The sequence below is a fragment of the Papaver somniferum genome, chromosome 5, assembly GCF_003573695.1.
Source record: "Papaver somniferum cultivar HN1 chromosome 5, ASM357369v1, whole genome shotgun sequence".
Lineage (NCBI taxonomy): Eukaryota > Viridiplantae > Streptophyta > Magnoliopsida > Ranunculales > Papaveraceae > Papaver > Papaver somniferum.
Genome location: NC_039362.1, coordinates 115,395,678 through 115,409,876, shown reverse-complemented (window position 1 = coordinate 115,409,876; position 14,199 = coordinate 115,395,678). Strand labels below are relative to the sequence as shown.

General features: G+C 36.9%; 1 protein-coding gene across 1 annotated transcript; it reads left to right on the top strand.

Moving 5' to 3' along the window:
• Positions 1 to 8,239: 8,239 nt before the first annotated feature.
• Positions 8,240 to 14,144, top strand: LOC113282470 (protein ANTHESIS POMOTING FACTOR 1). The gene is made up of 10 exons (XM_026531481.1): positions 8,240 to 8,792; positions 9,260 to 9,360; positions 9,452 to 9,552; positions 9,649 to 9,715; positions 9,810 to 9,909; positions 10,386 to 10,502; positions 10,580 to 10,717; positions 10,848 to 10,929; positions 13,563 to 13,612; positions 13,723 to 14,144. Exons 1-10 carry the CDS (start codon positions 8,721 to 8,723, stop codon positions 13,882 to 13,884), a joined length of 990 nt encoding a protein of 329 aa, XP_026387266.1. The 5' UTR covers positions 8,240 to 8,720; the 3' UTR covers positions 13,885 to 14,144.
• Positions 14,145 to 14,199: the final 55 nt, after the last annotated feature.

The following is a 14,199-nucleotide window of genomic DNA, read 5'->3' as shown; positions in this document are numbered from 1 at the left end:
ACAGGATCGTGAACATATTTCGAAGATATGGTGATTAATCAGCAGAAGATATCATAAGATTTGCTTTTATCCTATCTTAACAAAGTTTGGAAAGTTATTAAAAACCAAATATCTGCTATTAACGAGAAATCAGAGTCCACAGGGAAAGAAATAACGGACGAGGCCGTGAAGAATAATAGAAGATATTCGGGATTAAACCAAGGGATTTTTGGGCCTGTCGAGTATAAAAAGTCCTGTGGCAGTTCAGAGAAGCTTTATCAAGAGTTTGGGGAAGGTTTGGGACGCAGAGGAGCGAAGAAGAAGGATTAACATCAATTCCCTTCTGCTACTGCTGCTGCCATTAGAGGACCTTGAAGATCACGAAGAACAGACTGCACAGAGCAGTCTTATTTTCCGCAGCATCAACAGCAGCAGCGGAGTATCGTTACTTTACCGCAGTTCCCTGGTATCGTTCTTCTCTGGAAGCTTATAGAGGGTCGTAGTTTCACTGTTTTATATTTTTCACTCTTTTAATCGTATTTTGAGCATCAAGTATGTATTTTGAGGACATGATTATTATGAGTAGCTAAACCCCAATACTGGGATGATAGAGGAAGTTGTTTTTCAGCCATGTGGTTATTTAAATAATTCTTAATTCACTTTTTGCACCGATTTTAATTGATTTATGATTTCAATTAATTACTTGTGATTTTGTTTGATGGAACATGCTTAGTCCTAGGGATTCTTGATGTTCCATGCTTATAATATACAAGTAATATTTTCTGGAATCTAATTTGGCAAAGATAGAGTTAATATTTGTTTTATTTTGAGCTATAACCGCCTAGGATTATTTTCTGAGCCACTTGAATATGAAACACATTGGAATCCTGAGTCCTGGTTCCTCTTGATCTTGTGACATATTTTCTGTATATATCTTTATTTTTAAATCTTTACAAGTCCGAGCAACGAACTCTTATTTACCGCATTAAAACTACTAAAACAATGAGCCAGGGATGCTGCAACAACATTCTTCTTCGATTGAATCAACACAACTACAACTATTTTATCTTCTCGTGCATCACCACCATTAAACATCTTTATCTTCTCTCGTTCTTCTCGTCAATCAAGTGTTTTTTGTTAGTCATGATTTCTTAATTTCTGAGATTGGTGGAAAATTTTAGGGTTTACAAAATTAGGTTTAATTCACGCAATTGAGGTGTTTTTAAGAATATGGTTTTATTTGATTTTCACTTTATTTTTTCAATCTCATATGCTTAGTTTTGTACTTAAGTTAATTATGGTTGCTAATTATTTTATCCGTGAATCATAAAGAAGAAAAATGACTATTTTGATTATGCTGGTGGTTGTGATGGAAAGAAATCAAGTGGTATTGGAAAGATTTTATTCTGACGCAATTGAGGTTTTGAGTTTTGTTAAGAAATTAGAGTGATGGGTAATGATTTAGATTCCATTCTCTGCATATATGTGATTATTTGGGGTTCACCTGTTTATAAGTTTAGGTTTTCGATTTAGGGTTTTGCTTAACTTGTTCATTGAGATGGTAGGGATATAGTTTTCTTGTTGTTCCCTTGGTTTTAAAAGAAATGATGTTTGATGCGCTAATGAACCTGAGATGGAAGGAGATATCGAGTGTTGCTTCCATGGAGAAGCTGTTATTGTTCATTTTGGTGATTTCCATTGATTTCAAGAGTTTTGGTTGCTGTCAATGAGATTCATCCGGAAAGACATGCTGCTCGATTCAATGTAATGGATGGTTGTTTCATGGAATTGGGAAAAAAAATGAGCAATCTTCAATTAGGTCCCAATCAACTCGCTACCGAATACCGATTTAATTAGGTATGATCCAGGTAATTTGAGGGCTTAACTATCTTTCACCAAGGATGAATTATTGCCACGCATACTTGACTTTCGTTAGCTATTTTCTCAACAACAAAAAAAACATAACAGTAAAGGTCAACAATGTGGCATAATAAATTCCAAAGAAAAACACGATGACACTTTCTTAAATATGAAATTGAAAGTGTGGCACTATATTAAAATCCTATGACAATTTTGATAAATTTTCTTCTTGGAAAGATACGCTCCTATGACAGAGGAGTGACTTGCTGATAGGGTCATGAATATGGTAGTACTATGTTGGATGTGTACGAATGGTTAAGTGTCTGTTTAGGTAGTTTGGGTAGTTATAGGTCGTACGGTTGTGTATTCGGCAGCCTATATATATGTGTATGTCTGTAGCATTATGATTATGGAATGAATGTTAATGGAAATGGTCTCTTGTCTGTAGTCTTCCATCTGTTTCTAATGTATTCGTCCTTTTATTTTCTGATTTTGTCTCTTCTTTGTCTGTGTATTCTTCTCATTTCACCATTGATCATTGATTGATAAGTCTTGGGCTTATCAATTGGTATCAGAGCCGTTCGATCTTGTCGGACGGTTCCTGCAGTATGCAAATGGACTGGCATAACAATGTTATGGAAAATACCAAAACTATCGTTTTGATTCTTTTAAAGCAACATGAAGACCGGGCAACTCTCAACCGTGAAATTGAAGTTCTTAACAAAGAAATAAAAGAAACAATAAATGAAATTAAGACCATTGTTTCACGCATCTCATTGAAGCTTTGATACCAATTGTGCTTATCAAATGGTATCAGAGCCGTTCGATCATTGTCGGACGGTTTGTACCCTACCCAAATGGATTCGCATAATGATCATCTCAAAGGCCTGATTTCGAATTTCTTGGCACTCATCGAAGAAAATCGACGGGAATTCAAGAAGGACAGTTCCAATATTTTAGCACAGTTGAAAGATATTTCATCGAGACTTTCGGCATTAATCGAAGAAGGAAAACTTTTGGCAGTAATCAAATACAAAGATTGTGCTTATTTGGAATATTCATTCGACATTTTTGCTGAAAAAGTTGAAAATGTGCGTACAAAGTTTCGAAATTCTGAAACTTTCGAAATTGGAGATTTTTCCCCAATATTCAGCGAAGAATTTCAAGATGAAGTGCCTGTTGATACACCAAAAAATGATGAACCCTACATACTATGCTTTGCTTCTATTGGAGAAACAAAAGTTTACATCTACATTGCATTTAAACATAGCAAGTATGCCGGAAAAGTTCGTGGGCGCATCATAATCTTCATTGTCATTTGCCTTACTGTATCTTCTGTAGTACATGCTCTGAATGAATTGATTTTCATTATGCACAACCTTGAGGACAAGGTTGTTTTGAAGGGAGTGGGAATGATAGGGTCCTGAATATGGTAGTACTATGTTGGATGTGTACGAATGGTTAAGTGTCTGTTTAGGTAGTTTGGGTAGCTATAGGTCGTACGGTTGTGTATTCAACAACCTATATATATGTGTGCGTCTGTAGAATTATGATTATGGAATGAATGTCATTGGAAATGGTCTCTTGTACGTAGTCTTCCATCTGTTTCTAATGTATTCTTCCTTTCTATTTTCTGATTTCATCTCTTCTTTATATGTGTATTCTTCTCATTTCACCATTGATCGTTGATTGATAAGTCTTGGGCTTATCAATTGGTATCAGAGCCGTTTGATAGGAGCTTAAAATACATCATTTGAATATCAATGTCGTATACTTTTCTTTACTATTTTCTCTTGTATTTTCGGGTATTATGCTTGTTTTGCATTTTGTAAGTATTTTGGAATCATGCGGCGAGAAGCAAAGAAAATATGAGCTTAATTCATTGCAAGGCGACCTTGGAATTGACGGACTTGAAATATAGAAAGATGCAAAGGTTCTTTTTTATCATAAACAACAGTTACAATTGGCTGCCAAAGAATTGTACTATTGATAACTGTTGGCGGCAGACAAGCTATTTATCAGGGCCACCCTATTCATTAGCCTAAAGCCAGGTCGAGATATCTACACTACACAGGACAAGAATATCATCACGCCTGTAGCTTGCCTCTGCACCTATTTCTTTCTCTCACGGATGCAAAGAGTTCACACCAGCGAAGCTTGGGTCCCTGTGGCCAGTCACGATAGTTAGAAGACAGCTTGGGTACGAATATGCTAAAAGTTCTGGGTTCACTCAAGCTGAGAATACTGAGAATACATGGAGGAAGATAACAAGTCCTGTCATTTAAAATAGACGATGAATGGAGAGATTAAAGAAGGCATTTGAGCTTTGAATTGAATATGAAGGATGGGTTTGATGTAGATTCGAGTTTGAGGATGATTTGTGTGAGTTTTGCTGTCAAGAAAAGTCAGTGAAGAAGACATTGATTTGCTGCCGCTAAGTCTGAAATCGAATAGCCACGACTCGAAGTGTGTTTGAATGATTGTGGGTTATTGTTTGAATGATAATTCTGTGCAGGGAAGGAGATATTATGAGCTTAAAATCAACAACAAATTCACATCTCCATCAACAGCTCAAAGCTGCACCCAATGTGTTTGTTTAAAAGCCTGAACTACCTGTTCTTAACAATTTCAAGCTCAAATTGCTTAGCTGCTGCACATAATTCAGGTAGTCAGTTAGCCATGGGACCAAAGGGTCTTGTCCTCAGGTCAGAGCACATTTTAGAAGCCGAGAACATCATGGAGTTGGAGGTACAGAGTTTTGAGTTTATTTTGAAACGAGAAACTAGGGAAGAAGAAGAGTTGCTGCCATGATTCAGAGGCCAGGAGAGACACAACACAATTGGTAAGAGTTTGGTGGGACTCTGACTTGTTTTGTTGTCGAGAATTCAGTTCCAAGTTTTGTTGCTTCTGTCGTTGATTACTATGGATTTACGGAGGAGATTGAGACCTGTTTTTAGAAGTCGAGATGATATAGGAAAGCGGGTTTTAGTCGGCATTGAATTCTACAAGAATTGAAGCTATAAAAGGACTAAAGGTAACAACAAGAGGGACATCTCATACCCCTTCACGACTGTTCGCATCTCCATCAGAGAGGAGCTTTGCTCCTCTCCAGAACCCTACACCAGTTCACCATCATATCCTCCACCATCTGCATACCACCTCCATACTGCATACTTGCATATCACCACAAGCATTCCACTGCATTCCACTGCATTCCTCCACCTGCATATTACACCACCACATCATCATATTTTGCACCACCTGCATCTCCTTGCATTCAGTCCACCTTGAGCTTGAACACCAACCACATCAATTCCATACACCATTCGCTTTACCAGGCCTGAACATCCACACCGGTAGCAGCACAACATCACCGGCAGTCCATTCCATACACCATTCGCTTCACTTACCTCACCTGCAGTTATTGGGTTTGCATAGTTGGTTTTGTTTACAATTTTTCCATTACTTCCATTCTACTGCCATGAACTCCAGTAGCTAATTCTTGTTTGGTTAGGGATATTTTAAAGCTATGTGACATGAGTTTTCGTTGATTTATTCAAGTCAATCTTTCTTCCAAATATCGTTTTATTGTTTGTCTCATACGGTGCTTTTGACCATGGATTGTTTGCGAGTTATTTAAAAGGCCAATTAGATAATTTGTTTGCAATACCAATGCTAGATTATTGAGCCGTACTCCGTAATTGTTATGGTGATTTAATCATAAGTAGCAAAACATCAACGTTGCAATGGGATGTTGTGGATTTTGATGCGTATTTGACAACCCTAAGTTAACATGTCGAACTTACAAGCATGTGGTTAGGATCAATCCGACTCATAGAACATACCGGTTAGTTAGCTTATTCAAAGTGGCTTGATTGACTAGCACGAGTAGAGAACTTATTCTACAAAGTGACCTTGGAGTTTAATGGACTTGTTGAACTTATAACTTGTCTAGGATTGTTAATAAACGTATTTTGAAGAAGATTCATGTTCACTAGTGGAGAAAGACCCCCTAATCATTCTCATCCCCATTGTTTGCATTAATTATTTGTTTCGTAGTTTTTGCATTACTCATACTTTCAGAAATTTAAAAGACAACTTTGACTCAACTCTCCCTCAGGAACGAACCTGCTTATCCTTGTGCTACTTGTTAGTATAAGAAGAGTAAGGAATATATTTTTTCTGAGTTTGACACCTCGTCACCGTTCGATCTTGTCGGACGGTTCCTGCAATATACAAATGGACTGGCGTAACGATGTTATGGAAAATACCAAAACTATCGTTTTGATTCTTTTAGAGCAACATGAAGACCGGGCAACTCTCAACCGTGAAATCGAAGTTCTTAACAAAGAAATAAAAGAAACAATGGATGAAATTAAGACCATTGTTTCACGCATCTCGTTGAAAATTTCTGTGGCAATTGAAGAAGAAGATTGTATCGTATTTTCTGAAAATGAAGTAGGTTCTTCTGATGTCTACATTGTTGATTTTTGTCCAATATTCAATGAAGAATCTAAAGAGACTGAAGTCCCCGTTAAAAAGCCACAAAGTGAAGATCCCTACATACTATGCTTTGCTTCTATCAAAGACACAAAAGTTTACTTCTTCTTCATGGCATTTAAACATAGCAAGTATGGAGGCAGAATTCGTGGGCGCATTGTTGTAATTTCTTTGGGTATCGTCACATGTCCTGTAGTCAAGTGAAAAAGATCCAAACATTATGCGTTTTATTATTCCCTTGTAATTTTTTCTTTCCACCATTACTGGTTAGCCTGTTTCAACCTTGAGGGCAAGGTTGTTTATAAGGGGTAGGAAATGATAGGCCCTGATTGTAGTATGTATGATATGTACGTACAACTTGTGGGTAGTTAGGATAGTTTAGGTGGTTACTCTGTGGGTGTTGATATATATAGGTGGTTGTGTATCTGTTAATGAATTATGATGAATGAAGTGATATCCCGGTATCTGTATTGTCTCCTCCCTGATTCTAACGAATTCGTCTTGTTCTCCTCTGCCATTTCGTCTCTTCTCATCTGTATTTCTCTCTAGTTTCTCCCTAATCATTGATTGATAAGTCTTGGGCTCATCAATTGATGAGCCCAAGACTTATCAATCAATGATCAATGGTGAAATAAGAAGAATACACAGACAAAGAAGAGAAGAAATCAAAAAATAGAAAGGACGAATACATTAGAAACAAATGGAAGACTACATACAAGAGACCATTTCCATTAAAATTCATTCCATAATCATAATGCTACAGACACACACATATATATAGGCTGCCGAATACACAACCGTACGACCTACAACTACCCAAACTACCTAAACAAACACTTAACCATTCGTACAGATCCAACATAGTACTACCATATTCAGGACCCTATCATTCCCACTCCCTTCAAAACAACCTTGTCCTCAAGGTTGTGCATAATGAAAATCAATTCATTCAGAGCATGCACTACAGAAGATACAATAAGGCAAATGACAATGAAGATTATGATGCGCCCACGAACTTTTTCGGCATACGTGTTGTGTTTAAATGCAAAGTAGAAGTAAACTTCTGTTTCTCCAATAGAAGCAAAGCATAATATGTAGGTTCATCATTTTGTGGTGTATGAACATGCACTTCATCTTGAAATTCTTCGCTGAATATTGAGAAAAAATATCCAATTTCGAAAGTTTCAGAATTTCGAAACTTTGTACGCACATTTTCAACCTTTTCAGCAAAAATGTCGAATGAATCTTCCAAATAAGCACAATCTTTTTCTTCGATTACTTCCAAATGTTCTCCTTCTTCGATTAATGCTGAAAGTCTTGATAAAATGCTTGCCAATTGTGCTAACATATTTGAATCCATAGGTATAAACCGTCCAAAAGAATCGAACGACTCTGATACCAATTGATAAGCTCAAGACTTATCAATCAATGATCAATGGTGAAATGAGAAGAATACACAGACAAAGAAGAGACGAAATCAGAAAATAGAAATGATGAATACATTAGAAACAGATGGAAGACTACAAACAAGAGACCATTTCCATTAACATTCATTCCATAATCATAATGCTACAGACACACACATATATATAGGCTGCCGAATACACAACCGTACGACCTATAACTACCCAAACTACCTAAACAGACACTTAACCATTCGTACACATCCAACATAGTACTACCATATTCAGGACCCTATCACTTGCCCAATCAAGTAACCGAAACGCTAGATCAATTTTTCTGATGAAGAAGAACTTAGGCTTCGCCCAAATGTAAATTTATCAAGAAAACCAAACACAAATAAATCGTTAGAAAGAAATACTATAAAAATCGCCTTGATAGCGAAGACAAAAGTCGCAAGATATCTAATTTTACCGGAAACAAAAAAACTTCGCTCAAATAGTTTTTACAAAGGAGGAGGAAGAAGGTGATGAGTTTTTCTCTAGGTCTTGAGAAGTGAGAGAAAAGAGAGAGAGTGTCCGAGGAAAAGGTCCCTTGCCATTGACGGCCGTTTATTCGTTCAACCCTCGCTATGATAATACCCGAATCGTGATCGATTGCGCGATGTACAGGAGTATTGTATCTTAAAAATGTCTCTAGTGTAGACTAGTCTAGTGCAAGCTCAAAAGTGTAAACTGATTTCGCGCTGCTTTTGCGCCATCCCTAGTCACAGCAGCGAAAGAGGGAAAACCCTATAAACATACACCTCTCAGAATTTAACACTCTATTCCGGTCATTACAAAACCCTAGCTCAAATTGATACCGTATAGATTAGGTTTAATTTCAGAACCCTAAAAACCATCACGAGCTTACTAGTTTCGCTAAATAGTTAATACTGAAATATCTTTTACGGTTCTTAAACATTGTGGTTTAAGTAAACAATGACGGCATTAACAGAGCTCGATGATCAGATTGTTCGTAATATGTCCATTGCAGCTGTTTTCTCAGACTTCGTAAGTTTTTAAAAATTCCGCTTATTTATTTTTCTATTTTCTGTGCTTATTTTAGTTTTGATATAGGAATTTGATCTAAAATTGCTACCACTTTAGCAATCTCAAGAACTTAGACTTTGTTTAGAGAACTCCACGAAGTGATTGGGGTTTTCTAGTTTTTGCATTGCTCCTATAGGAATCTGTTTTGCATACTTTAATCTCAAATCTTGCTACGATGCACGCTGGACATGTGGATGCCTTGTTCACCGTTGGATGGCAATGCGTCGGGTTAATGCCTGGCATCTATGGTGAAGAAGGCACCGCCTCCACCAAATTTGTGAGCTTTGTATCATTGTGTTTAATCTCTTATTTAATTGATGAAGAGTGCAATATGTGTAGATGAGGGGTTATATGGGTGCGTATAATGGTATTTTGATGTGTTTAAAATTTGAATCATCTTGTTTACTATAATTTTGGTGGGTTTTCAGGGCGGTAAGATCAATTCGGTTGATTTTCATCGTACCGAGGATCTATTGGTTACTGCTAGCGAGGATGACTCCGTGCGGTTTTACAACATTGCAACTGCTACGTAAGTATGCTAAATCGGTAGTGTTTTATTTCTGGTTACATGAGTGACAAAGCGCTGACTGGTATATGGACTTTCTGTTCCCTATATACAGATTGTTGAAGACTACACACCATAAGAAGCACGGTGCTGACAGGATATGTTTTACACATCATCCAAGCTCTGTTATCTGCTCTTCGACGCACAATTTGGATGGTTTGTAACCCAACTTTGCGCTTGGAGTCTTGGATTTGATTTTATTGAGGTTTTTGAAATGAAATTGGCTGTTGGAGTAACAGTTTCCTTTGCCAGAATCGCTGCGCTATCTTTCAATGTTTGACAATCGATGCCTCCGCTACTTCAAAGGGCACAAGGAGAAGTGTGTACAAACATTTCTAGTACTGTTTGACTAATTAAGAGAGATTTTATATGTACTCTGCTTTCTAATGTATGCCCTTTCTCTTTGTCCCCAGAGTTGTTTCTCTCTGCATGTCTCCAATAAACGACAGCTTCATGTCTGGCTCACTAGATCACAGTGTTAGGATTTGGGATCTCCGTGTAAACTCTTGCCAGGTTAGGTTTTTTTTTCCTCCCACAACTCTTTACATATCTTAGAGTGAAAAACCCATTTCTAAAATGTAAGCTACTTAGATGGTCGGCGGATAATGGTAATGTTTTTTAACCTATGAAAATATATTTGGAATATCAAGCACCTCATATACCATTTTATGGGTATCATACAGGAATCATCAACTATTTTTTGTTTACTCCTGTGGATTTTCACCAATAATTGAATTCAACAGATTAGCCAAAAACACTGTTAGTTGTTTTGTTATGGATTGGAGTTCTCCATGGTAAAACTCATCAGTTGGCGGATCCTTCACCGATTCACTGTTTGTGTACCTACTATGCTAGGGCGACTTGATTGTCTGAATTTCTAAATCTAATTAATAGCCCAAGAGTGACTAGGATTTTTGGTTAATTGCCAGCTTTTAGTTTTATGGTTCAACTTTGTGATAGTGATTTATGCTTACTGCTGTAGTTTTCAGGGAATCCTACGCTTACGTGGTAGGCCTACTGTGGCATACGATCAACAAGGTCTTGTGTTTGCAGTTGCAATGGAAGGGGGTGCTATCAAATTGTTTGATTCACGTTCCTATGATAAGGTTCTAACTTCACAACATTTAACTTTGTTTTCATACCATTGTTGGGTGATCTTGATTTTTACCCCTTCACAATGCAGGGTCCTTTCGACACTTTCTTTGTGGGCGGTGATACAGCTGAGGTATCTGATATCAAGTTTAGCAATGATGGCAAGTCTATGCTTTTGACAACGACTCACAACAACATTTATGTTCTTGATGCATATGGTGGAGAGAAGGTGAGTTAACTTGTATCGAGTAAATTGTACATCAGTTCCTTTCTAAGTTTTGTTTTGTTCTGTATTACTAAAATTTTGTAACTGGGAGGTGCGGATGCTTCATTATGTAAGCTATAATTATGTTATGCAGCGATGCGGCTTCAGTTTGGAACCATCTCCCAATGTAGCCATAGAGGCAACTTTCACACCTGATGGGCAATATGTTGTATCCGGTAATCATTCATCTTGATACTTATCCTATTACCATGTATTCTAGTTCATACCATGCCCAGTTAAACTTTCTTAAAATTGTAACCTACTTGCTAGTTATCACTAAATCAACCGCCTTAATCGACACAAATCAAATCCATTACTCTAGTAATATTAGTTTCAGAAAATAGAAACCACTAAGCGCCTGAAGTCCGAACCTTTGTTTGTATACTTTGTTGCCTTGTCGAACGTTGAGTTAATCATAGAACAAAACCAGGTATCACCCCGGCCTACGGCCGGGGCTCAACCTTTTTGTGGTGCCCTGTATTTAGAGATTTAGTCTATATTATTAAAGTGTAATCAAGAAATACAATACGTCAGTGTACTGCATATGCTAAAGAACGAATGAAAAAGAAACATGACGTTTTTTTGTCGTAGATTTAGAAAAACATGAAATGTTTGATTTTGATAATCAAAAGAAGTTGTCAATCTATAAAAGGAACAGAGATATGCACAAGGTAAGTTAAAAAATAAAATATTTGCTTCTTTTATCGAGTTAAATTTTGTTGAGTCGTACATGATATTTGAGTCCAAAACACTTGCCACATCTGTATACGTGTATGTCGTTGGATGAAAGATGTGTACTGTTGTTAATTTTTTTTGTCTGAATCAAAAAGTTTTCCTTTGTTCAGACCATTTATCCTGATGCATTCTTAATACTCTTTCGAGTGATTCAATTGTAAATTCATTGGCTGCATCCAATTGTTTCATATTTGCATCAGTAATACTTCAATACAGCTTCTAGATTCTGATACCCCGAAGTAAGATTATAAATTTGGATATAGACAGATTGTAAGAAAGATGGTACCAACCAGTTGATTCTAGCAGTGTATATAATGGAAATTTAGGTGCAGATGGAGTTGACTGGTGAGCATCTATTAACCCTATCGCTATTAGGGTGTATATGGTTTTAATAGCGAATACATTTTCTACAGTTTTTTGAAACATTTTTGACTCATCAGTCAAAGGTTTGATTTTGTTTTATTAAAGACTTTACTTTGTTTCCTAATTTCCAAGCTGCAGACACATTTCAATGATCTAATTGTCGCAGAAGAGGTAATTGCAATCCATCTATTATCCACTGTATGATCAAATGTTCTCAAGCACCTATTTACTACAGGTGTAAATGACCATACGGCTTTAGAGAAAGAACACTCTTTAAGTATATTTTTCCATTTCTGCTTCCTCATTCCAACATATTATATGAGTTTCTTCATGTTTCTTGAGAGTGTTTACAAAAACAACTTCATTTGTGGTAACTATCTTTTATGTCTTGGCCCAAATATATCTGATATTCTATCCTTAAAAACGGACTAATCACGAAAAGGTTGATCCCGTGATACCTAGTTATTTTATAAGGAATTGTTTAAAATTTTCTACTGAATTATTAGCAGTTTTAATATTTGGTGACGTAAATCATGCACATACTATACCTGGGATGTCAAGCATGATAAAGTGAGAATCAGAAGTCTCTTTCCGATCGACCCTTGCAGGAGATACATCGATGTCATCATATTTGGATACACCGAAAGGTGTATGTTCCAATATATGGAATGGATCCGGGAATTGGTTTCTTACTGAGTAATCAGCTGAGACACTTGCTCCTCCTGGATTAATACGATCAGGAACGGAAATAAAGATCGTTCTAATGGCTGGGCAAGTAGTAATATTTAGAGAAATAATGAGATAAACATACATAGTGGAATCACGAAGAACCTCATTATATAATTACTAATTGTTCTGGTGTTCCTAGCTAGTTGTAGGCCGTGTACACTATTCCATGTACACACCATGGAATAGGTTCACAGATTGTTTTTCAAAGCCTATTCCTTTTTCTCGATTGTAATGTTTTTTTTTTTTTCTAGATAACTGAAAGGCTCATAATTTATTCATTCGGTGTCTTTACAAAATTTGAGGGCTAAGGGACCAAAAGAAAACAATGATAAGAAATAAGAAAGGAAAGGAGGCAAAGCTGGATTAGAGGAAAAATATACATGGGTGAACTATAGATAGGGTTTGGCTGGATTGGGGCATACATTGCCGTGGTTAGCTTGGAATTAGGTTTGGTCGAGCCAAGATAAGTGGTTAGTAGGGAAGAGCTAGTTATAATGGGCCGAGGCATGATCTCAGCCGTCCAGCCGCCTAGAGATAATCCTATTCGTCCTTTGTCCATCATAGACACCACCTTTCCTTAGACTATTGATTGCACTGATGATTGATGTCTTAAAAGGTACATACTGTTTCGGTAATAGGCGATGCTTGATCATAGAGAGATTGTTGTGTACAGGTTCAATAGTATTTTTGGCAGATTCTCTGTGCATTTGTTGTTATATTGACTAGATGGTATTCGCCAAGTCCTATTTTTGGGCACAATTTTGTCATTTGATTAAATATGCATCGGCTTCATTTTTAAATATATTTCTTATAGTTACCCTTAGCATGAGTGTTCAAGAAACAAAGAGAGTTTTTGTTCCGAGGATGACAAATTCACTTTGGAATCTATTATATATTGGATTTTCCCTTTTGTTTCTTTCTTTTTATTTGTTTGGATTTGGGGTCTTTGGGAACTAAGTTTAGCATCTACACATTGTTGCAGGCTCTGGAGATGGTACTTTACATGCATGGAGCATCAACATGCGAAATGAGGTAGAATTTTGTTTTCCCTTCCAATGCATTAAATATACATACAAATGCTATATGCAACTTGGGATAGTTTGATTGAGAAAAAGTGACAACGCAACTTCATTTTTTGATAGGTGGCATGCTGGAATAGCCACATAGGTGTAGCTACTTGCTTGAAGTGGGCGCCTCGTAGAGCCATGTTTGTAGCTGCTTCCTCGGTTCTAACGTTTTGGATTCCTGACAACACAAAGTCTTCTCTAAACTCGGGCAACACAGGACCTGATGCGGGAATATGAAACTAGATGTAGCTCTGCTTTATCATGGTATTCATCTTCTGCTTTATCTGGCATGTTGGTAGTTTAAAAAAGCAGTCCCCATTAAGCCCTCTTGTCATGCCTGAATCTGCTGCAAGTTTCCTGTTATGACCTTTCCTTCCGCAATGATTAGCCCCCATCAAGCTATTCTTAACCAAATATACAACAACTTTAGCTGTGTTCCTTTGTTATAACTTATTTCTCAATTCAGATTATTAATAATAATACTCTATCAGTTGCTATGTTTCTGCGTCCTAAGAACATGCTACAACAATCATACTTAAATGTGTACATAAA